Source organism: Branchiostoma floridae, chromosome 5, assembly GCF_000003815.2.
Source record: "Branchiostoma floridae strain S238N-H82 chromosome 5, Bfl_VNyyK, whole genome shotgun sequence".
NCBI lineage: Eukaryota > Metazoa > Chordata > Leptocardii > Amphioxiformes > Branchiostomatidae > Branchiostoma > Branchiostoma floridae.
In genome coordinates this window covers 21313310-21336473 of record NC_049983.1, presented here as the reverse complement: position 1 = coordinate 21336473, position 23164 = coordinate 21313310, and the positions used below count along the sequence as shown (strand labels likewise).

At 39.6% G+C, this 23164-nt stretch overlaps 1 protein-coding gene across 1 annotated transcript in view; it reads left to right on the top strand.

Moving 5' to 3' along the window:
* The window catches only part of LOC118416498 (plexin-A4-like), a gene marked incomplete at its 3' end in the record, with an annotated part of 145017 nt that overhangs the window by 51249 nt on the left and 70604 nt on the right, over nucleotides 1-23164 (top strand). The window contains 1 exon segment of the mRNA XM_035821620.1: nucleotides 6536-6664. Within this exon segment, the coding sequence (XP_035677513.1) occupies nucleotides 6536-6664 (129 nt within the window).

Sequence of the window (23164 nt, the reverse complement as noted above, 5' to 3'; positions counted from 1 at the left end):
TCTACATCATAAACAGCCTTCTAGGCTGCTGCTTTCGTTTACAGGTAATTCTGAATGGGGCATATGTATATCATGTGCACTTCCTGTGTGTAAAGGGTTCTTTGCAGAAAAATGCTATCTCACTCATGAAAGATGAAAAGCTCAGCTAGTAATTACAGTGCTTTAGTCCGTGTGTAATTTCTTTCAGGGCCGTAGACTGATTGTAATGATTCTGGTATTGAATGATTGAGTTACTATTGCTTGTTGTGCATGTTATTTCCAGTTGAATCTCCTGAATAGGCTTTTACTGCATGTTTGACAAGCTGTTTTTCTTTAGACATGCAGCCATTAGACATTGAAGGGAGGGTGCATACACATTCTGTAGGACATGTTGAAGTCCCTTTCCTTGGTGCTGAAATGCTTTCCACTTGTAATCTAACACAAGGATCCAACTTGAAAGTTTTATGGCCTATTTACAGAAGTGCTATGCACCAGCACTTGTGTGTTGTTGTCCATTCACAGCAAAATCACTCTAGCTCCCACTTTTACATGAGATATCCACAGAAAAATCAAATGGTTGAAAGGTAGAGAAAAATCAGTTGATGTGGATGCCTGGGCCCTGGATGATTAAATTATTTGTCCCATGGGTATAGCGGGAATAATGTACATGCAGATAATGATAGTAGAGTGAGCTGGAGTAATAGAGATGATTGGGAAATTGACCTATTTTGTGATGTTAAGGTACTCATTAGAAGTTGTTGAACCAGTTAATTTTACTGGGATTTAGAATGGGCATAACGTACCAGCGTTTGAATTAGACTGAAGAATGCCTTTGGTAGAGTGTTCTGCACTTTTTGGAATTGAAGGAAAACTTAACTTTTTTGCAAATGAAAAAAAAAAACAATTTTACATGCTGGAACTTACTCAAAAGTTTTCCAAAATTTAATGCTAATAAAAGACACAAATTTCTTTTGGACCAGAAGGGTAGTTCATTAACTACATACATGCAGTTGGGAGAATGGAAATAACTGCCAATCCTGTCCTCATTCCATGCACAAGTTACTGAATAGATTCCTCCTCTTGCACTAATTGGATGGCCCTGTATTGTAGATGGACTGAATTAACTGTAGTTGTGAAGCAGAAATTGGTTTCAGTCATGCATGCAGTAATTAGGTTGTCTACAACTTTCACCAATGGAAATGATGTATTGATCACACTGACCACCAGTGAAGTCAGTTTGTGGTAGGAGTGTTTATTACTGTGGGGTAGCACAATGTACTGTAAATGCCTTTATGTTTGCATTGATTTAATTTAATTTTGCAATAATAATAATAATAGTGACAAAATGGAGTACAGTGATGTGTTAAGTTCCAGTGAAGTGAATATAAAAACACTGCAAAAATGTGAAGAATTACGGTATATATTATCATGGAATAATGTACAGTCAAGTGCCTTGGAGTCATTCAAGATGTGCTGCACCAAGCGCATAAATGTAGCCTACTAGCCTCTATCTTCAGTTTGAGGTTCTCTTGTTTCTGCTTCCTTGTAGAGTCAATTCCATATTACCCAGAGGGTGTTTCTTGCCTTTTGTTCTAACATTTTGGAAACCTATGTAACAATCTAACTGTGATAAATAACTGTTTAGAACTATTTGTAACATCTCTGTGACGTTCTAAATATTTTCTGCTGTATTCATACATGTTAGAAACATTTCTAACATCAAATACATTATTTCTATTGGTTACTAAACTGTTCCAACATAGATTCATCATTTGTGATCACATGTTCGAACATGGAAACAATATGATGAAACTGGGTCAGTGGGCTGGGAAGAGGGCAATTCACACATCCCTGCCAAGTGCAGGAAATTATGTCTGTCTGCCACCTCACAAAAGACTCACCAGTGTATACTAAAGAAAATCTAAAAATAGAAGAGCCAAACAAAAGAACCAGCTTAGCAGCTTTGTTTATGGGGGCAATAAAAGTTTTTATGGAGGGAAAAAATGACACAAATTGTTGGAACATGTTGGAACAATAACAAAAACACATAGATGTTTGAAAATTGTTCTAAATAAAGAGATAATTATACCATTACTTTCCCAATTGTTCCAACAAATATAAGTAGGTTCAAACATGTTTAAACTTTCATTTTTAATTGTTTGAACAATTTAGAACTTTACAAGTTTACTGACTGAAATATTCTTTTACTCAAAATAGTTCAAACTTATGACAAATATTATTCAAAATTCCTCTCGGTGACTCGGAATCGACTCTATATGCAATGTGCTCTTTGAACAATATGTTTGTAGGAAAGCTCTTCTTTTATAGTATCATTTGATATGATATCCAAAAAGGGAGATGTATTCAGGCTGCTATCAATATGTATTCAGGCTTCAAACCTGCAGCAATGAAATGCCAGCCTTGTCTGTATTGTGATCATCACTGGCACTGGCAGTGCTTCTTAACATGCATTAAGATTTTTATACTTTATAGAATGCTCTTATAGGACTGTCGTAAAGGAGATTCGCCCCACCCTCGCCTCCCTGTACAAGTTGGTTTCATTGCCTTTTTTGCCTCCATGAGTAGAAATGAAATCCTTCTTTGCTGACACATATTTGCAGAGGTTCACTTCATGATGAGTTACAGGCTAGCCTGGCTTATCTATAGAGGTGATGGATTTCAATGGCCCTTCTCTCAGTTCCAACCCTCTGGCCTAGTTTTACTGCAATTTGTATGTAAAGAGTTCATCGGGAGTCAGGAGGATGGTCTAGAATGATCTAGAATTAGTTGCCCTTCTGGTGTCTCTGAGACTGTTGCTGGTGTCTGCCTGCACTGAATTGATGGGACTAGCCTTCAGACAATTCCATGATAAATTGGTTTGATGACTTCAAGATCTAATCATGGATACATTATGGAATCCTGCAGGCACTGCAATGAAGGATGTTTAATCATAGATATCACATAAACAGTGAACTGCCAAAGATTGCTTTTGGGCCTGAAGATAACAGCTATGATAAAACTTGTCATATGAGAAACTAAAGATGCATGTTTGGTGACTTGAGTTGAATTTGTAATAACAGGGCTGGTATGAAAAGGTGAAATATGCTACATGTGTATATAGCAGAGTAGGCAGACTGATTGTAAAACAGCATGGAATCACATTTTTTCCAATTCAGCTTTGATAAGGATTTGAATATTTTCGTGTTTGTAGTAAAAGCACTTTAGGCCACACCAATTTAATTTCTTGGTTCACGGATTTTTTCATAAAAAATATGGAGCGAGAGGGCGAAATAAAAATAAAAATAAAAATCGTAAAATGGTTGGGATAAAGGTAACGGCTAATCCAAAACATAAAGAAAAAAGTTTTCAACTTGAAAAAAGTACAAAAACACTATTTTTGTACAGTAACAGCACCTGTACCCACACTTTGAGGAGCTTATGATATAAAGGCCAATTTGCTACACCAGAAAGTTGGTGAATGGTTTCATTAATGGTGAAAATTTGCTGAGTGGTAATTTTTATTTTTATTTTTTTTCCCAAAAAATAGGAGCGAGCGAATCCGTGAACCAAGGAATTAAATCGGTGTGGCCTTACAGATGCATTCATGTTCTGAATGATAATTAGATCATCACAGTGCATTTTAGATTTGATAAAAACCATCAACAGTTACGATAATTGGAGTCGGGTGATTTGGACAGCGTCCATTATAAATAACATGTTGTGTTTTGTAATAAAACCTTTGTGCCTCTGTTAGCTCTGTTAGATCTAATTATGATTTTGGAGGAAATCATTTGTTGTCTTAACTAAGTAATCTTCATTTGGCATCAGGTAGAGGTGATTTTATGTATCTTGCTCAAGAATATGCATGAGGGGAGTTTGATTGCTGAAATTAGCAGGATCGGTCCCCTCCCATGCATAAGTATCCAGGAGAAGATAAGAAGCCAGAGTGATCCATCTGAAGTGGGCAGCTCAGCTTTATCAGTCCTCCTGAAGACATGTATAGATTGCCTCTCCCCTGGGACCTCTGGGTGACCCACTTCTGTCTCCTGCTGCATTTCCTCCAAAATTCTGTCTGAATGACTGTATGATATTGTCATCCTTCACTGTTTATCTGTAAGGTACAAGACTGCTTTTGTCCATATTTGGGAAGAATTAAAGGTCAGAAAAAAATGCAATAGACTATTAAGGGGTAGAGTTACTACACACAATAGGGAGTAGAGTCAATACACATAAACATATTGTAACGTTACCGTCTTATAAGACATTAGCTGAGATTAACCCAAAGGTAATTTTCTTACATTTGCATCCACAAGCAAGTAAATTCTGAAACAGATGTATGAAATAAACTATTGCTACTAAAAGCTAAAGCTACTGGTATTAATCTACCTTCATAAGATTAATAAGACTGTATTCTCTTGTAAGATACAATAAAGATACATGTAACTTAATTGTAATAAATGTTCAGTATCAAACATTCATTGTTGAGATTATGACAATGTAATAAATGTTCAGTGTCAAACATGCATTGTTGAGATTATGACAATGTTTTATTCATTGATGTATAATATGTGTTTTTAAATGGTAATCAGAACCATTTACCTAAATGAAAGCAGTAAATTCAGAAGAACAGCGCTGAGACGATTGTATTACGAATGTCTCATACATATGTATAAAGCCCCTGCTTGTAACCTTGCATTGTTGCAATTGGAAAAGTGCAGGTGGCTTGTAATTTATGTAATGTCTTAACTTTGTAATGAAAGTGGTTTCTTATATGCTTTATGAAAAATGAGACTTAACAAATACAAAAGAGTGGTTGATGTACTGTTGATAATTATATCTGTACATATACAGTAAGGATCTTCCTATTGGAATTCACGCAAAAAAGCAAAAATTATTGTGACATTTAATAAATGTTTTTTTTGCAAGTGTTTGTAATAACATGCACATCAAGCACAATACTTGCCTACAGCTTGCTTCTTAGTTCAAGTTTGCCAGCCTCTGAAAGTTAGGTACCCTGTGATGGAAATAATATAATATAATAGAAATAACATTATATCGAGAAAGCTGTGAAACTGTTGGTAGATCTTCCTACTGATGAATCATACCAAAAGTTGATGGATGGAAAAGATTCTAATCATCTCGTCTAGTTGAAATGAATCAGTGAACATCACATATTAAATATCCCAAATGTCATCTAAAGGCCTGCCTGGCATGATAGATGGCATTATTAGATCCCTGTGTGAACTTTTCTCATCCCTGATGTCCCATCTGACTGACACCTCCTCTTGTTGTTAATCCTAGTTCTGGTGAAGAGGGAATTTGTGACAAATTAGTGATGAAGCAATGTGAAGGAGGAGAATGTTATAAGTTGTACTCTTGAGAGTCAATTATCTACTGGAATTCTTGAATTTTGAGAACCAATGCTTACTTACTTGGCCTCTAGCTCTATCTGAAGCATGCTTCATAACCTCTAAAATGTGATTTGAGTATTCTCCTTCACGCTTGTCCAAGAATCCTGCATAAGGAATGGCAGAGCTTAGGAAAATTCACCTAATGTCAGTCCTTCTAAGACAATAATGTATAAGGGGATTTTCCGGACTACCTTGATATTGCCAGTTGGGAGGAACATTCACTTAAAGCCTGTAAATCATTGAAGAAAATCATAATGGAATCAGCAGAGCAGCATCCTGTCAATTCTTCAAGTTTCTTATCTATCTCTAAACCTGCATGCAGGGCATTGTTCTTCCATGTAGCAATATTGGCTATTGAAGGAGAATTGTAGCAATGTCAAGGATTGTCAACATTCAAGTGAGCATGAAATTATCTCCAGCAAGAAGATAGTGTCATCACTGATCTATACAGACTTGCAAAATGTCTAGGTAAGATAGGTCTGATGGCTTGACTTTTCTGTAGCAAACCTTTTAGGGAAGCAACTAGCAAGGATAGCAAGAGTTTAGTTATGGCAAGAGGTAGCACAGCCTTGCTTTGTATGCACCTCACTGGTCCCATAGCCTCACTGGCCGTAGGGGCAGCTATCCAATCAGCATATCCTTCCACCCTCGCCTGTCTTCAGCCTAAGTTGCCAGCTGGTGGACTCTAGGGGATATATAATTTTATCTTTTACTTTTGTTTTCAAGTCCAATGGTAAAAGAAAGTTGACCTGTTCACATAATGCACTTTCCCTTTAGCACAATGATACTATGATATGTATGTAATGCTAGTTCACCTTTGACCACAGGGTAACCTATATCCGTTGTTTGAAAACAATGCATTTAAGGATATCATATTGAGTGGTTTAAGATTACAATATTGCAGTCTGAAACCACTGTCCATCGAATTGGTATCCCTAAATACGCTATCTTTACAAACAACGGATGTAACAACGGATATAGGTTACCCTGCAGATGAAGATGAACTAGGATTACTTGTTATAGTTCAATGTCATATATTGAGATTGTCCACATATTCCTGTCACGGTCTTATATGTAGAAAGAAGCAAAGAGCGGGAAAATACTTACTTCTTACAAGGCATTGACTGTTGGTTGTTGTGCTGCAGGTTGTGGTGACGTCAGGCACCAGTGGACAGGAATATGAGGACCTGACCGTGGTGGCGAACAGTGCCGTCCTCCCCAGCATGTACTTCACACAGGACAAGAACTACATCTACGTGGCCACACAGAGACAGGTAAGATTAAAGTCCTTGAACATTCGTGAAAAATGCATTCTTGCATATCGGCCAGTTGAGGTATTGCAAGGATAGGTTAAAATTGAGGTATTGAAAGTTTTTTTCTGATGTTGCCCTAAAGATGACAAAGTGATAAATCTATGTACACAATGTATCTATAACCACCCTTCAAGTTAATATATCAGTATCATTGGTACACCTGGGGCAGCAGCAGTTCATATTGTTACACTGAACAGTCTTTCGCGCATAACCTTTGCACATTTTGCTGTAAGCATTGTATAAACATGCCCGTAGCCAGGGGGGTTCCGAACCCCCCCACACGCTCAAAAAGTCCGCTTTTTCAGACTCGATGGTCCACTTTTTCATGTCCTAAGATTTTTTTTCAAAGGCATGACTGATTTGCATTTTTCCCTCATAGACATTTCAGCCAATCATAGTGAGTCTATCAGCAAAATTTGCCCCAGAAAGTGCAGGAAATGGCTTTTCAGAGGGTCCAGATTTCAAAATTTCCCAGGACCTCCATTGAGACGCTTCGCGCCTTTGGTGTCGGACATGGTGAAAATATGTCGAGGGAGTTGGCCTCAAAGACTTACGCAAAAGCCTTGTCTTTAAACAGAAATTCCATGGCATTAAACTTTGCAAGCGATTTTTGCCCGTCAAAATGCAGGAAATGGTGTTTCAGAGGGTCAAAATTTCAAATTTTCCGGGGGAGCATGCCCCCGGACCCCCCTAGGTACCTCACGCCTTTGGCGTGAGTCTCGCGCCGAAGCTCGATGGTCCCACAATTACTAAAAAGAACCCCCCCCCAACCAAAATCCTGGCTACGGGCATGATAAAAGTATCAAGTGAGTTAAGGCAAGTAGACAAGTATGTTACCAGTATACACTCCATGGTCAATGAACTTAAATGACTTCCAGGGACAAAAATTTGTACTTTGCTCTGACCTTGAACCTGGGATCTGCAGATTGTCACAACAAGTTTTTGTAACATGATTGATATACAACTACAGGTCTCTTCCAATTGTACAGAAAAGTATTGAAGATTCCGTGAACTCTTCCTGGTGAATTACAGTCTATCTTTTTTGTGTAGTGTGCCAGTATTAAAGTACCCTGGATGCCAGACCCTAGCCTGATCTCAATAATATTGGTCTCAATGATAACTCAGGAGGCCTGCTTTAGAATTTCCTTGGGCCCTCGAGCCCAGGAGTGGTGCTGTATAGGCCCTGGCATCCAGGTAGTATGTGGCTTCTAGGTCAGTTGGAAATGGAGCAGAACCAGTATTGGGCCACCAATGGCTATTTTTTTTCCCTGAAGGTATTCTCAGTGGTTTGTCAATGTCAGTCTTACCACCCACCAAGCCTACTTTCCATTTCCTCCTGTCCGCTTTTAAAACTGAGCACCGATAATATCTTGTTATGCCACACCTCAGCAGTTTCTTCAACTCCTGCCTTAGATTTATCCCCATTTCCTGCTGCCAGTTCCCTGTCAGCCACTTTTCTTTGGTAAGTCACTGAGAAATCTGGCAATGGTTTCCCTCATAACAAGGCCTATTTGTTGACTGCTAATGTAGACCAGACTAGCTGGAGAAATCCTATATTTTATGCCAGTCTTCAACAATTAACCTGACTCAACTTCCCAACCTCCATCAGGAAAGATCAGATTTAGGGTGACTTACACTTGTTAGGGGCGATTAGTTCAGTATGTGAGTGAGTAAAAGAGGGCAGAGATTTCAGGGTTAGGCTCAACTTTTTTTTTCCTTTGAAGTTTGAGACAAGTAGACTGGAACCTACTAGGCTCTGGCAGCAAGGTAGACTAGAATTCAGACTCAATCAGGAGGCTTTAGGCTACACACAAACTATTATGCTAGACTTTAGCACAGACTCAGACCATTACAGTCAGGTTGTGGACTGTATTTTCCGCAAAGAAGGTTGTCTCAGACTGGAACCTATGTTCAGAGAATCTAATTAAATGAGTGTAGCTGGAATAATCCATACAAAAGTAAAAGTGGCAGGAATCACTTCTCCAAAGAAGAAAGACCCCTACCTAAAGATGGAATACAGGTAGCACTGCATTAGCATGACTTGCTTCCTTTATTGAATACTTGACAGACACTGTTCCTTCTTGAAGTATTGAACAAGTGTGGTTATTCCTCCTTGAAGTATAGAACAAAGCATGACAGGGCCTGCTGTTGTCCTTGAGTGTGTGGTGAACCCAACTTTCAGAGGTCACGACTGGTGAACCAGAATGACCAGATATCCCCTGATGTCTTTGAAGGGAGCACTCAGGCATGCTGGGTAGCCTGGCCTATGATGTTGTGGTCACACTACCTTCACCCCACACCAAGGAACCTGTCAGCTTCTAGGTTCTCCAGAAAATTAGAATCAGATGCAAAGAGTTTCCTGTTCAGCCTGGCCAATCTCCCTTTGAACATTGGCTTAAAGAATCAATTTTTTTACCCTATATATAAACATCTTCCTACTCTCCAATTCAATAAAAGAAACAGGTTCAGATATGTAAGGGTAGGCAGGTATGTCCTCTCAAAACTTACTTGTTAGGACTTTTCCTTTTTGCATGTGAATCTACTGGATCAGCTTATAGATGCATCTGTTATGAAACTATGAAGTATGCCAACAGGTATCTGGAAAAGCAGCCAGGTGATGGCAAACAACAAACTTGGCAAACGTAAAAGGCAAACATAATAGGACAATTATGCATTGTACACCATGTCTAACCTGTCACTTTTTGTGAGTACGGTGTAAGTTCATTTTTAGTTATACATTCACATGACTGAATAGTGTAGCATAGACTGAGTTTATGCTGCACAGTTGTAATAAATGCTTTATTATCAATTACCTGGAACCAATACTTTATTATCAATTACCCGGAACCAAAGTTGCAATGAAAATTTCTCCGCTTTTAATGGAACACTAATGTGGGGGCAAAGATTGTCCCACCTGAAGGTTGTCCCTGTTTTCTTGGCATATTTCCATCTCATAAGGCAGCATTTAATATCCACCTCCTCCAAAGAGTTGGAAGCATGGAAGGTAACATTTGTTTGTACACCACCCATTGTTCTAAAAGCTTAAATGGCGACTATCTGTGCCAATCTCAGTTGCTGGAAATGGGTGCAACTGTTGATTACAAGTCTGTCTCAGTGCCAAGTACAGCTGCAGTCCTATCAAGTACTTCATTGCTTTGGTGCAGTGATTCTAACCTGAGGGATGGATGGACAGGTGCATGTTGCCAATAACAAAAGGAGTCATTTCATTGTAAATGCATAACGTTACATGTATGTCTGGGTCTTCAGCAATGTTGACCTGCAACTAGTGTCAATACATGGGAGTCTGGTGAGATCTAAAAAATGGACACAAGTTATAGCTGGTTTTGAATCAAGAGTTATCCCCTGTATGGTATACTGGTATAAGAAGTGTTAATCAGGCTTTGCATAATGTGATATTGGCTAGTAAGTTTATAGATGTGGGTTGACTGACAGTTTCCCCACCCACCCCCAGAGATTAACTTTGACATGTTGCATTTATATCTGATGCTCTAACTAGTGCAGTGAGGCCCTGTAAAACAAGGAGATACCAGTTATATCTTTGTGCAGCCTTGGGGGCTGGTTAAAGGGTAACCTTTTTGACATAATGTGCCCCAAGGTCATGGTAGATATGAGTGGGAGAGGAATGGCTGGGACTGTGCCAAGGACCAGTCCTACAAGGGTCAGCAACTAAGGGTCAGTATGTGGCAGTAAAAAAAGGAAATTTGCTTAATGGCGAATCCCAGGTATTATTACTATTGGTCTCTGGCATGTATTACATGCACAAGCTTAACCATTGATGTCACCTTGAAGTACAGTCAAATTTGTTTGAAATTATGAACTTGGCACCAGAGGATTTGCTTCTTGTGACTTTCTGGGGCAGAGCCAATCAGAAAGGTCAGAGGTCTTCATTTGAGGTCAGTTCATAGTTATAGAGACTGGCACCAACTCTTAGATGTTTTGTTTCTCCAATTCTTTTGTATTATAGAACAGTCTAACCCATTAAATTGGGCTATAATGATGTCCTAGGAACTTAGTGAATATTGGTGATGCTCTTGTTTTTGTATGCCCCCTGAGTCTGTTAACCTTGTAACATTCCGGCGATATCACTTTTTATAAAGGTAGTGTTGCTTATTCGACAACAACCTTATTCAAATGTAGTTCAGTTAAAACAACAATCATGCTAAAACATAGGTTAGATACAGAAGATTATTGCAGAATGATATATGTATTCAATGCATGCCTCGATCTCATTCAACAATCAGAATGTCACTGGGTGCTGCATTAGTGTCGTCTGTGAATCCCCTGATAGGTGGTGGTATTACCATGAAGATAAGCGGCAGAAAGTTAATGGAGGCTTCACCAAGAAAAGGATTTTCCAATACATGCTTGCAGGCAAAACTATTGAGGGCTTTTGGCTTCTAGTTTTACATCATAGTACCCTAATTGTGATAGTATCGATATCATTCACCCTCAGGGTAGTATCTATAAAAGCTAGTTTCTTTGGAATTTTGTCCAGTCTTAATAGTTTGCTCCATGTTTTGTTGTACTTTGCAATAGATAGTTACCAGTAGGAAGTCTAAGATTGAATGTGAACGCCAGACAATTGTTGGTTTCTGGGGATGTTTTTTAAAATTATGGGTTAAAGTCAACCATAACAAGATTATTTTGATATGCAAATATTCCAGATACCTGTGTTAGAAACAAACTGACTTCTTTCTTCCCATAATCTTCAACTCTTGACCATCAATTGTTGTAAAATAACTTTCAAGACTGTAAACAAAACAGGTAACAGTTCAGCATAATCTCTTCCTATTGTTTCATAGAAGTTACCTTTGAACTTTTACCCTTCTGTCAAGGCTGTATGACCTGGCAGGGCTGGTGATGACCCTAGAAAATTAGAGGTCACTCTTCCCCCAATGATAATACAAGCACTTAGAGACCGAGATAGAAAATGGAGTCTAAATAATGAATAGTGTGCTACTGCTGCTCTCCCGACATCATGTCGTGAAACGGTGGCCATTTCCCATATTGGACGGCGCCATCGATAAATGTTATGGGACGAACCAGCACTTTACAATACATTATATGATTGTAGTTGAGCCCTGTACACATTCCCTTACTCCTATGACGTGAGCCCCAAAGTTGATAAACCATGTTAATGCAGGTTGCTGATACTATCATCCCCAAGTAACATTTATCTCAATTTTGCTTTGCATGTGTAATACCCAACCTCACATTCAAGGGCATTTGGCATCTGTGCGGGAAAGTTGTAGCATGTCCATGATCTAATTTGAGCAAGTATGGTTGGTTAGAAGTCGTAATGTACTAGTACATGGCTGTAGCTGTCATTGAAACCACCTAAGATACATAAACTTTTGCCTGCAAAATCTTTGACAAATTTTGTTGATTGTATTTAGGGGTTAGGGTTAGAAAAATATACATTGTAACAGCATGTATACTGTACTGTATTGGCTGGCACCCAGCAAACAACATATTGTCATTAAATGGCCTGGTAGGATTTTGCATGCAGGCCATGTATGAGGTCAAGTGAAGAAAAATTGCAGTGTACCATAAGCTTTACATTCCGTGTTTGAATTTTATGATGCCTTTGAGGGCAGTACAATACACTTTCACTTGACAACAAGTAAGGGGCGTAAAATGTGACCCGTTCCTGCTCTCTGGGAGATAAGGCTACTATAATTATTTTTCTGTTTCCCCGCTGGTTTGTAATAAAAGAGGTAACAGCAAGAAGAAAACCTTAGATCCAAGATTTTGATAAAATAGCCAGCAACCTGATGTGAACTCCTGCGAGGATGCAGCACTTCATCATTCAAGGTGGAGACAGAATGTTAAAACAGGGATGAAACAAGCAGACTCCAGCAGATCCCAGCTAAGGCCTAGGTCCCATTTCCAAAGCAGTCCCCGACCGGGATGTTCGCGGAAACAAAAACTAAATTTTAAAGTCTTTATCAAGGAATATACACAAATTATGCTTATGACTATTTTTTAAAAATGTTCTGTGTCTTTCGTTGCCTTATATCATATTTTTCGTTTCCGAAAGCTACCCAGTCGGACACCAGGTCGGACCCTAAGCCTTAGAAACCAATGGTAGCAAAGGCAGCTACTGCCAGCACCACCACACTTGCAATGATGGCAAGAACAAACAGACAGCAAAGTTGAGAAGAAAGTTTGATTAGATCTGTCAATGTTTCATGTCTTTGTTTTTGGCTGGCTACTTTATGATATATCAGATCTTGCAGATGGGAGGCATTAGCAAGAATTCAATACATCAACTTAATTATTCTTGAATGGTCATAAACCGGTGTCTCGTAGAATATTACACCGCCTGATACGGCTGCAGCTTGTGATAAAACATGCCATTGCTTATAGCATCACTGATGGTAAAATTTAGCCATATATAATGCAGGATAATGTCCCTTCCTCAGATAGTAGCATATGATTACACGACATTAGTAGTCTCGTAAAAATGTTTTTCTGGACATTTTAACGGCGTAACTTGTAATGAAGACCATGAATTTGGCAGCAAATAAAGCAATTGTGAGAGGCAAACATGGCCCCCCTGGGCATGGACATGAAAGCTGTTGCAGTTTACCGAGCTTAAGTGCAACTGTATGTGGCTCAAGTTGATCTTTAATGCGTTTATAAACATGCATTCCAAACAGTCTAAATGCTACCTTGTCTGCTGTTGTAAATGCTTAAGTTTAAATCTTTGATTGTTCATTGATTGTTCAACAAAGAAGATTGCATCAGTTGGACAACTAGGTTGCTGCACTGGGTTGGTGTTGCAATTGGTTTTATCTGTCAATACTGGCATCATGGCATCAGTAATACTACACTGTAGATTTCATGTACTGTAGAAATTATTGATACAATGAACAAATAAAATGGCACTTTTACTATAATTAAGCTACATTGTATTAGTTATTGTTGCAATGACAAACAAAATGGCTCTTATCCTTTCTAGGTCTCCTGATAAATCTGATTTCTCCAGTCCATAACTAATTAGGAGAAGTGGGAAAGGAACTGGCATTATGAGTTGATTCTTCCATAAGCCCAATTCCTCCCTAAGCCTGGCCCAGGAGCCCTTCAGGTCAGACATTAAAGTTGCTTGCTTCCATTGAAGCCTAGCATAAGAGACAGTGAAACAAGTCCTTGTAAAAGAACTTACCTTTAGTTCAATCTTAAAAATTCTTCTCCAGCAGTTAGTCACAAGGGAATACTTGAGAAACATGCAAAGAAAACAGAGGGTTGTTTGGCTCGTTCACCCAGCACAGCTGACCAAAGAAAACAAACCTCACCTTTGACCTAGTTTCACTCCTGTAGCCATCCGCTGGACCCAACAACTCAGATCTATCACTACGCCATCAAAACTGGTCAACTGAAGAAATTTTGACCAAAATATGAAAGATAAGACCCTAGTTGTCACTTCTAGCAAAAAAAAACTCAAGGTTGGGCAAAAATTTCCAAGGAAAAAGAAGGTTTTTCAAAGGTTTTAAGTAGGGACTATAATCGTCTTCCCATTTTTGGCCCTTTCTGCGCAAGACAACACTGACGTCAGCCCTTCACCATTGATGAATACTTCTGATGGATAAGGTCTCTTGTGGAGTGTTATGTTGGGTAATTGAGAGGCTGGCTGCTGTGATCACCCATCTCTGTGGTAAAGCCCCCCTAGGACCTGCCTGTGCCAGATTATTGCCAATAGCAGGACCACAAATCCCCTTAGAAGCACCTCTGGGACTTTGCCACTAAGGCCCACTTTACATTACGCTTTTCGCGTTAGCGGTAAATTTCCCGTTATCGGGACGCCGCTATCGGCACCTCTTTAGACACACCGCCCGGAAATCTGACAGGACACCCGCGGCGCGCGGTGGAATGTAAAATCTTGGTGAAAGTCTACCCGTAAAGATAGCAGTTTTTTTTAGCTGCACGTTGTTATATTGAACAAACGTTAATTTTTTGTTTGCATACCGCTACCAAGTGATTGAAAATTCAAATACGTGACTTGCATGAGAAATACAAGTCCCTGACTACGTTGTTGTTTCGCTGACACTTCCGGTAACTTCGACCACAAAATTTTCGATAAAAAAGCACTTAAAAACCCTTTCAAAGCGAACTGTTTGATAGAAGATCCCTTTCTTTCAGTGATGACCTGCTAAATTATGGCTACGTACTGAAATAACCGTGAATATACGCACAATTCCTGCAGGTATAATAACTACCTCGTACGTAAAAACTCAAGCTGCCAGCAGTTCATGTGGCGGGAATTTCCCCACCAATGTCATAGCAACGGCCACCACTGTCATAGCAACGGCCAATCGGAGACGCGTAATGGGATTACTTCATACAAAATTTGCAGAGATAGCGGCTTCTGTTTCGGTACAACGTAACGATGTATTGCAGGAGAAAATATTCGGAATCGAACTTGTATATTTTTTTACAGGTCTTCCACGAAAATTGTGCAAAAGTAGGTCGTCCAAAAATGTGAGAATGAGACTATTTTTCGCTGACATCCCGCCTGCTTTGAAGGTTGACTGCAGACCCGATTGACGTAAGAGCCTGCGTAGGTGGCCATTACGGAAAAGGCAGGCCGTGAAAACTATTTTTTCTGCGTAGTTCGGGTTGATTTTTGGGTTGACATTCATTCTACTAGTATATAAAAAAGTAACCATCGGGAGACTGTTTTCTTATCACTGTATTCTTACCCAGCGTTATGAACATGATCGCTGCTGGCAATTTTCCTCCAATGTTTTGCAAATCTGAGTTTCTGTACCCACCATTTTTTCGCGCCATATGCTAATAAGCGCGCGCTTTATGCTAAACGTCTAAACCCTGACTCCCGCTAACGCGAGCCCGACGTGTTCGCTTTATACGCAGTTTGGCGTTGACGGGGACTCCCGCTGAGCCTACGGCCGTACGCTTCGGAGTGGACGGGAGAAAATTTGACGATAGCGGGACTACGTTAACGGGAACTCTCTTTACACGGGGCTCCCGCTAACGCAGTCCCGCTAACGCCAGTCCCGCTAACGCGAAAAGCGTAATGTAAAGTGGGCCTTAGTTGTTGGAGGGGCTCTTTGAGAAATGATAAGACAGAAATTTGGCAGGATGAAAATCACAAAGTGTGACATAATGCTAAGACTACGAGTAGTGTGTGAGACTTCTTCAGCACAGGTACATAATGGGCAGAGAAGAGTCAAACAGAGAGATCTTGGATTATTCCATTTTAGATGGAATAGAGGGCAGGGGTTACTGAGTCTTGTCTTCGAGGATACAGTCCCTGGCAGTCTGTGATATTCCTGTTAATGGAGTTGGACTTATGGTGGATTTGCCCCATTGCGGGGTGGCGCGTGTGCCCGATGATTAGCTCTATGCAGGAGCTGCCCTGGAATTTTAACTGGACACAAATGGGCATCTGCGATCATGAATAAGAGATGAAGACAGGGCAGGAACTTGTCACATGATTTTCTATCTCTTCTTCAACTGCGTAAAAGTTTTTAAGGATATCATTTGCTATTCATGAATGGATTAAGTAGAAATTGTGTTGAGAATCCTGGAAAATACACTGGACATAACAGGTTTTATCTTATAGATAAAGGATTTTTTCTTCAGTCTAGTGCCATTCTGTTCCCTAAGTATCAGACAAATGGCCATTAAAGCAATGGTTGAGGCATCTCAAGTCACCCATTTAAGGATATGCCTCATTTCTTTCCATGCTTAGATAAATCCCCTACTTTTTAGCTACAGTGAACAACGTCTTGAGAGATAGTAGCATCGACTGCTGTAGGAGTATGTAAATGCAGGTTCATTGTCCAATTTACTGGGTTCGAGCACATCTGGTAAATATCAAGTTCAAAGCCCCTTTTCTTTTTCAAAAGTAAAGAACTGTAACACTACTAACAGTTGTGGCCATGGAACCTTTGGTCTGTATACAGCACTAGACAAGCTCCCCCTTGCAAATTCACTTGTACCTGCTCCAAAGGCAAAAACATTATTTTAAAACGTGGCTGTGACGATACTTGTAAGACTGCCGCACTGCACCCAGGAAGAGATATTGATTGTTGATATGGATTTCATCATCGCGTGACTCGCAGTTTCAGCATCACAAGGGGGTAGTTAGGAGGAGGCCATTTCAATATTTCAAACCAGTAGGGGAGGAAGAGGATAAGCATTGCTACCTTTTTCAATGCTTAGTTTTACGAGAATGTGGTGCTAAGGTACCAACTCTAGAGATCAGATAAGGATGAAAATGAATTTTTCTGATCTAAATGACCAACTTGCTCCTTTGTGATCACGACAACAGTCAAATGATTTCGCTAAGCCCAGGCCAGAAGCTCTGTAATCAAAATCCTGTGAGCAGTTGAAGCCTGCAGCCCTAACCTCTGGTGTGGATCCTCCTGGGAGATTTCATCATGACCTTTACTGCCTCTCCTACTTATTGAATATCGACCAATGACAATCTAGCTAGGAGGATGATCCGCCTAGGATCAAAATATCGGTTTGGTTGTTAACACGATGTCATCTTTAGTTATTGTTCTAACATTTTCTCAGGAAATTACCTGGTATGCCACTTAAGTGCTTAGCACATTAAATGACCTTTTTTTTAATATCTAATCTGAGTTTTGCTATGCCACCTTTTGGTGTATGGCAAAAGGTTTACCAGTATTGGGAACATGTCCCAATTGGATTTGCAGAAGGTTGAAATAAAGGGCACATTCAGCAGCAGAGGAGAATACCCTAAATACACTTCAATGATTCTTACTAATCTTAGGTCACATGTGCCCAAGGCATGCTGAATTAAATAAAATATCAGTATAGAATTGCTTTTAGGCTGAACAATATTTACTTTGATTAATATTGCATGTAGATCTAATTTAGATTAGAGTGTTTTTTAACCTGTAAAAATCCTGGCTGTAGCTCAGCTTTTTACAACATTAATTTCAATACTTCTCCTCAACTCAATGTTCAAGAAAATGGAGATTAAGTTCTTGTCGAGGGATTTAATGATTTAGATGGCACCAAGAGGCTTCTGCAGGCATTCCAGTATTTCCCCACGGCCCCAAATATGCACGGATTTGCTATTAGGCTTTGATTGTGATTTGCAATAAAGGCATCTTAATTGGCATCTGTAGAATCTACATGTCATATTAAAATGTGCTTAATGAGGCCAGACCTACTGTGCTGTCTGTGTATTTTAGAGAAATATGGCAAAGGTTCAAAAGGGAGATCCAGGCATAAGACTGACTATTTACTCACTGGAAATATTTTTTTGCCAGACTTCAAGTGCCTTTAAAGGCTCTTACTGTTAACAAATAGTCCCGCTGAAAGAAAAATGAAGGTGGCTTAAAAGGGAGACAGGTCGTAAAGGTTTTGAACTTCCTTGGCGAAACAAATGGCCGTGCGGGTAATTGGCTTTCAGCTGTCCACACTGGTGCAGCATTCTGGTCCAGTCTATCATAAACTCCCCTTCCAAGGGGAGAGCAAGTCATTAGTGAGTATCCAGATGCACATTTAGCTTCATCAGACTCCACATCGCAGTCCTGGGGGACCAACATGCAAGGGGAAGGCTGGGTGTTATATCAATCCTGAACTGCTTGATTACAGATGAAATGGGAAGGGACAGGGAGTGGGGAATGGAAAGCTACCTCATTAGTTACTGTGTGCAAGGAATTACAAAGACCATAGGTATGAGAAAATGATTAGATAGAATTGAGGATTTAGTTGTGTCACAATGGGAATATGTTTAATGACAGATGATTCTTTTTAATGTAGAATGGTTCTTTTGGATACCTGTAAGTATTGTATTGCTAGAACTTTATGTGTGAAACACAATCACTATAACGTATAAGATCATCGTTTTATCATCTTATGGATGTACTTTGTAATGTTTTGCTATTCTGAAGGAACAAGCCCAATATTACAGCTTACAACTACAAATGTATGTCACTGCATACCCAGTACACAGGCAAAATTGCCCCATATTTTTCCAAAGCCGGAGATCAAAAGGGCATGTTGTGCATCAATACATCATCCTCCCACACTCATGGATGTGTGGAAAGAGTAATTTTCTCCTCACCTAGCCACCTCCTCTCCTGTGTTCATCCACCTTTGAAGAATTGATTTTATGCAAGGAAGGCAGGTACCATCCATCTATGCCTGATGCTGAAGCAAATTGTTCCAACTCTGGCCTAGTTAAATCTTGAGTGGGATATCCGTTTGGATATGAAAGTTTTCTCCTCAATGTCAAAATGCAGTCTTATTTGATGGATGTACAAGAAGAGCACAGTGGCTAGATATCCCGTTTAACCAGAAACTTTGGAGAATGTTATAGCCATTTCATAATTCATACACATCAAATGGCACTACATGGTTTTTTTTTCACCTTGCTGGCTAGATAGCTTGTGCCTTTCACAGCGATAAATTTGCTTGCAGAACATGTTGTTAAGTCAGAAGTTATGATGTGACAGAAGTTGGCACAGGAGTTCCTTAAGTCATGTGTACTGGTGAGCACTTCCCCCCAACAGTAACTCCTGATGAAGGCCTTGTTATGTGAACATAAATTCAGTCATGGGAGCAATTTGATATACATTTATCTTACAGAGATTCAGCTTGTTTAAGGGCTGGTTTACAGTTGTTGGCTATACAGTGCAGATGGAATTGATAAATCATTTTTGCATTCCATTATATTGTAATACTAATAGATAGCCTTTGTGACATTGCACTTTTAGTCGAGTCTTCCAACTTAAACCATTGAATAGAATTTAATAGACTGAAGTTAATTGTATAAAATAAACTACTAAAGTTAATACTCCAAATGCAGGCATAATATTCTTGTTATTCTTATTCAAAGAGTAGTTCGGAGCTATGATGTATTTTGGAAGGAAATTGAAAATTCCCAGGCCCAGCCATGACAACGGTTTTAGACTTTTTCTAGTTTTAGACTAATTAGTGTCTGTCAAATTGTGAAATGGCCCCAGTGAAGAATGTGGCAGTTTATAAAGTCATTAGCATACTTGTATGTTACATGATAATGCATGGTAATGTATCAAAGGGACAAGTTGCAAGATGCACTGTCATGAAGTCAAAATTATAGTACAGTGGAAGCCGCTTAATTGCACACCCCATTTGCCAGTATATTTCGTGCAACTATCCGAATGGTGCAACAAAGTTATTAAGCTGAACCGCACCACCATGGGATTTGGGGATTGCGTGCAATTAACAGAAGTATGCGATTATCCGTTGTGCAATTAACTGGCTTCTACTGTATTGAAAAAATGAATCATTGAATGGAGGAAGAGAGTTTGGAGTCTAGGAGACTACAGGAGATTTAAGTAAGATTGTCGTTAAAACAGATATCTGAACATTGTTTTATCAGGACTTGGCAGCTTTGGAATTTCCCATGTTATGGGTATATGTACTACATGTCCTCTACAACATATTATGATCCCTTTTCTTCACATTGGTAGATGTGGAAACATGAACTTGAAGAAAGCTCTATGTGACTTATCAAGTCTTTACCCCTTGGTAAGGGAGGCATGTGTAATCTGGTCTTGTTTAACTTTTAATGTGGCTCCATGGAGACAGGACCACAGTTAAATTGTTATTGGTCGTTGGTTGGCTGACCTTGATGAACATCAGATGTACCCTGAGTCCTGGTCTTTGTCGTAAAAGTTTATGCATCCCAGCAGATAAGACTTCATGTATGCACAAATGTTAACCACAAGTCCAAGTACAAGTAGATTCATCCCAAACTCAAATGCTTGTAACTGAAAAGGTCTCATACAAGGAACAAGTTATTGTAATTTTGCTTGATTTCTCCTTTCCTTCCAGTTCTTTTTTTTTTTTTATTAATTAAGACTTCCTTAATTTCCTGTGTTTTCTGTTATGTGTAATATTGCTGGAGTAAACTATATCCTGAACAGTGAAGAACTGTTGGTTGGGTTCCAAGAGGGAATGTGCCTTCTAGTGATTCCCTGTGAAATTGGTGTGTAGAATTCCTGAAGATTAAACCTGGCTGGTTGTAGGTAATGTGGAGCAGGTGTGGTGCCCTGTGATGCTGACCTGTTGGCAGGGAGGTGGGGAGAAGGAGGATGGAATATGTCAAACATGTTACATCTTCTTCACTGCAGATGACATTTGTTGCCACCCTGGGAATTGGGTTTCTTCCTCTGGAATGGCTTAATTTTGGCTCAGATCACATCACAATTCGCAGCTTTCAACAGCTAGTGCATACGTACAGTATGCGTATTTTAAAAACCCTGAAATATTTCATACTAAAACTTCCAGAAAATTTTTCTCCATGTGAGAAAACCCAATTTGAATGTCGCGAAGAGTTGAATTGTGTTAAATACATTAGAAACATTCAATTTGTTACCGTTTTCTAGCTAGCATGTTAGCAGATAGCTGACATAGAGTGATTGTAGGGTTGTGCAGATATTTTTCAAAAGATATGGAGTCACTTGTGAATATTGTCTTTTGTCAGATTTCGGATGGCAGTCTTTAACCAATCAGGATGTAGGGTTTGTTGGAACTTGTTCCAGGCATTTGAATTCTTAATAATGCATTACCATAGTTTTGAATCACAAATTGGGTAATTGTTTTCCTCATTTGCTGCCCTTTAGTGGTACTTTTTGCTAGGCTAGATAATTTATTCAATTTTTACCAGGGTAAAAATCACACTCAGGCTACAGCCTGTTTTTCAGGTGTCCTGGACAAATGCATGTGTACAGTCCTGAGTATGAACTTGAGGATTACCTGGTTAGTGCTAGAGAATCCTTTTAACACCTTCAGATAAGTCTCCATTATTGGACTGTAATGTACATGCTTTTCATGCCAGCTGATATGCTTTGATTATACCATTTGAGCACACCTCTCAACACATCATAGTCAAGGGCTGCCAGCCTAAGGACCTCTCCTGATGCAAAGGTTATCCTCATGTGCAAGGCAGGGGCAATATAGCTCCAGCAGCATTAAACTCTGTGGGCCATGACTTATTTGATTTCCGTTGCCGCGTGCCTTTAAAGATTTCCAGTGCACCCAAGTTGTGGAATGTGACCTTGAACATCTGCAGAAAGCTGAATCTGTTTGAGGCTGGTGCAAATTAAATGATCTTGTCCATAACATATTGATGTGTTCCTGCAGGGCACCTATCCTTGGATCCTTTGGGATTTAGTGGGGTGGAAGCACACCACATCGGAAATAAGGGTAGAATCTAAAGGAGTTACGTGATCAAGGGCGGGCATTGCACATTCAGTGGCCAGTACCAATACAGTATTCATATAGATGGAGTCTTACATATGAGAAAATGTTTGTGTTCTTGCAATATTACAAGACATCAGCTTAAAAGAACATAATGTGGTACTTAATCAATGGTAAACTCAGAAACAGGTGTGCTATGCTCATACATCGGGGAGTGGTGAAGATACGAGTCCGTTTACTAGGGTCTGCCATTCCTAACGGCCGAGCCCATGGTTTGCACTTTTATGTTCCTTGATGTATTTTCACCAGTAAAGCTTCTTTAGCATCAACTTAAAGGCTTAATGTAATGGATAATGCAGATTTGTTTGCATGCTATAAAGAGCTTGCTTTATCAGAAAACCCTCTAATGCTGATATGTGCTGTTTTCCAACATCACTTAAAACATGCTTAAAAAGTGGTGCTTACAGTTCAAAGACCCACAGGTCACATTTGTTGCCCTTAAACCTGTGACATTGAGGCAAGTAAATTGGAGAAGGAGACATTAACGGGTGGAAGTGCTCTTTATTTTAACTGCCCATCGTCTTGTTTATGGTTTGATGGTGTTTGTATGGGAATTGTTGAAATCCCTCTTGGTTAAAATGAAGTTAGAAGGGATAAGAGAACAAACATTTCTGTACCTATAAACGTTGGGCGTAAAAAGTCTTTATCTTACTATGTACTGCTGAGGATACAATGTTGGGAAATCCCTGAAGTGGCCCCTGATTGGACCAAAGTTTGCCTTGCATCAGTGCTTGATCATCAATCAGTACATCTGAAATGTTCTGACATTACTAAGGTCCTTCTGATGAGTTCGGGTTGAACCATTCCACACTACAATTTCTTCAGTAGTCCCCTGGTGGGCCATAAGATTTAGGAACTTGATACACCTTGTCTTGTTTGAACCCAGATGTGGTTCCACAAATTACCCTCTTGAAGTCTGCACCCATCTCGCCACCTAAGGATAGCTATCTTCACAGTCAGGAGCTTATAATTATCTGCAACCTTCTTATCTTTCTCCTAACGTCCTTTTGAAGGTCGTGTTCTTCATTACTTAAGCGTGATAGTACGGTTACCAGCCTTATTACTTGAAACGAGTCCTAGAAAGCTGTCTATAATTGCCATTTTCCAGCAGGAGTTACAACTAAACCCTTCCATGATTGTTCGATGCCTTGTGTTGCGATATGGTGCTCTCAAACAACAGGCTATGAA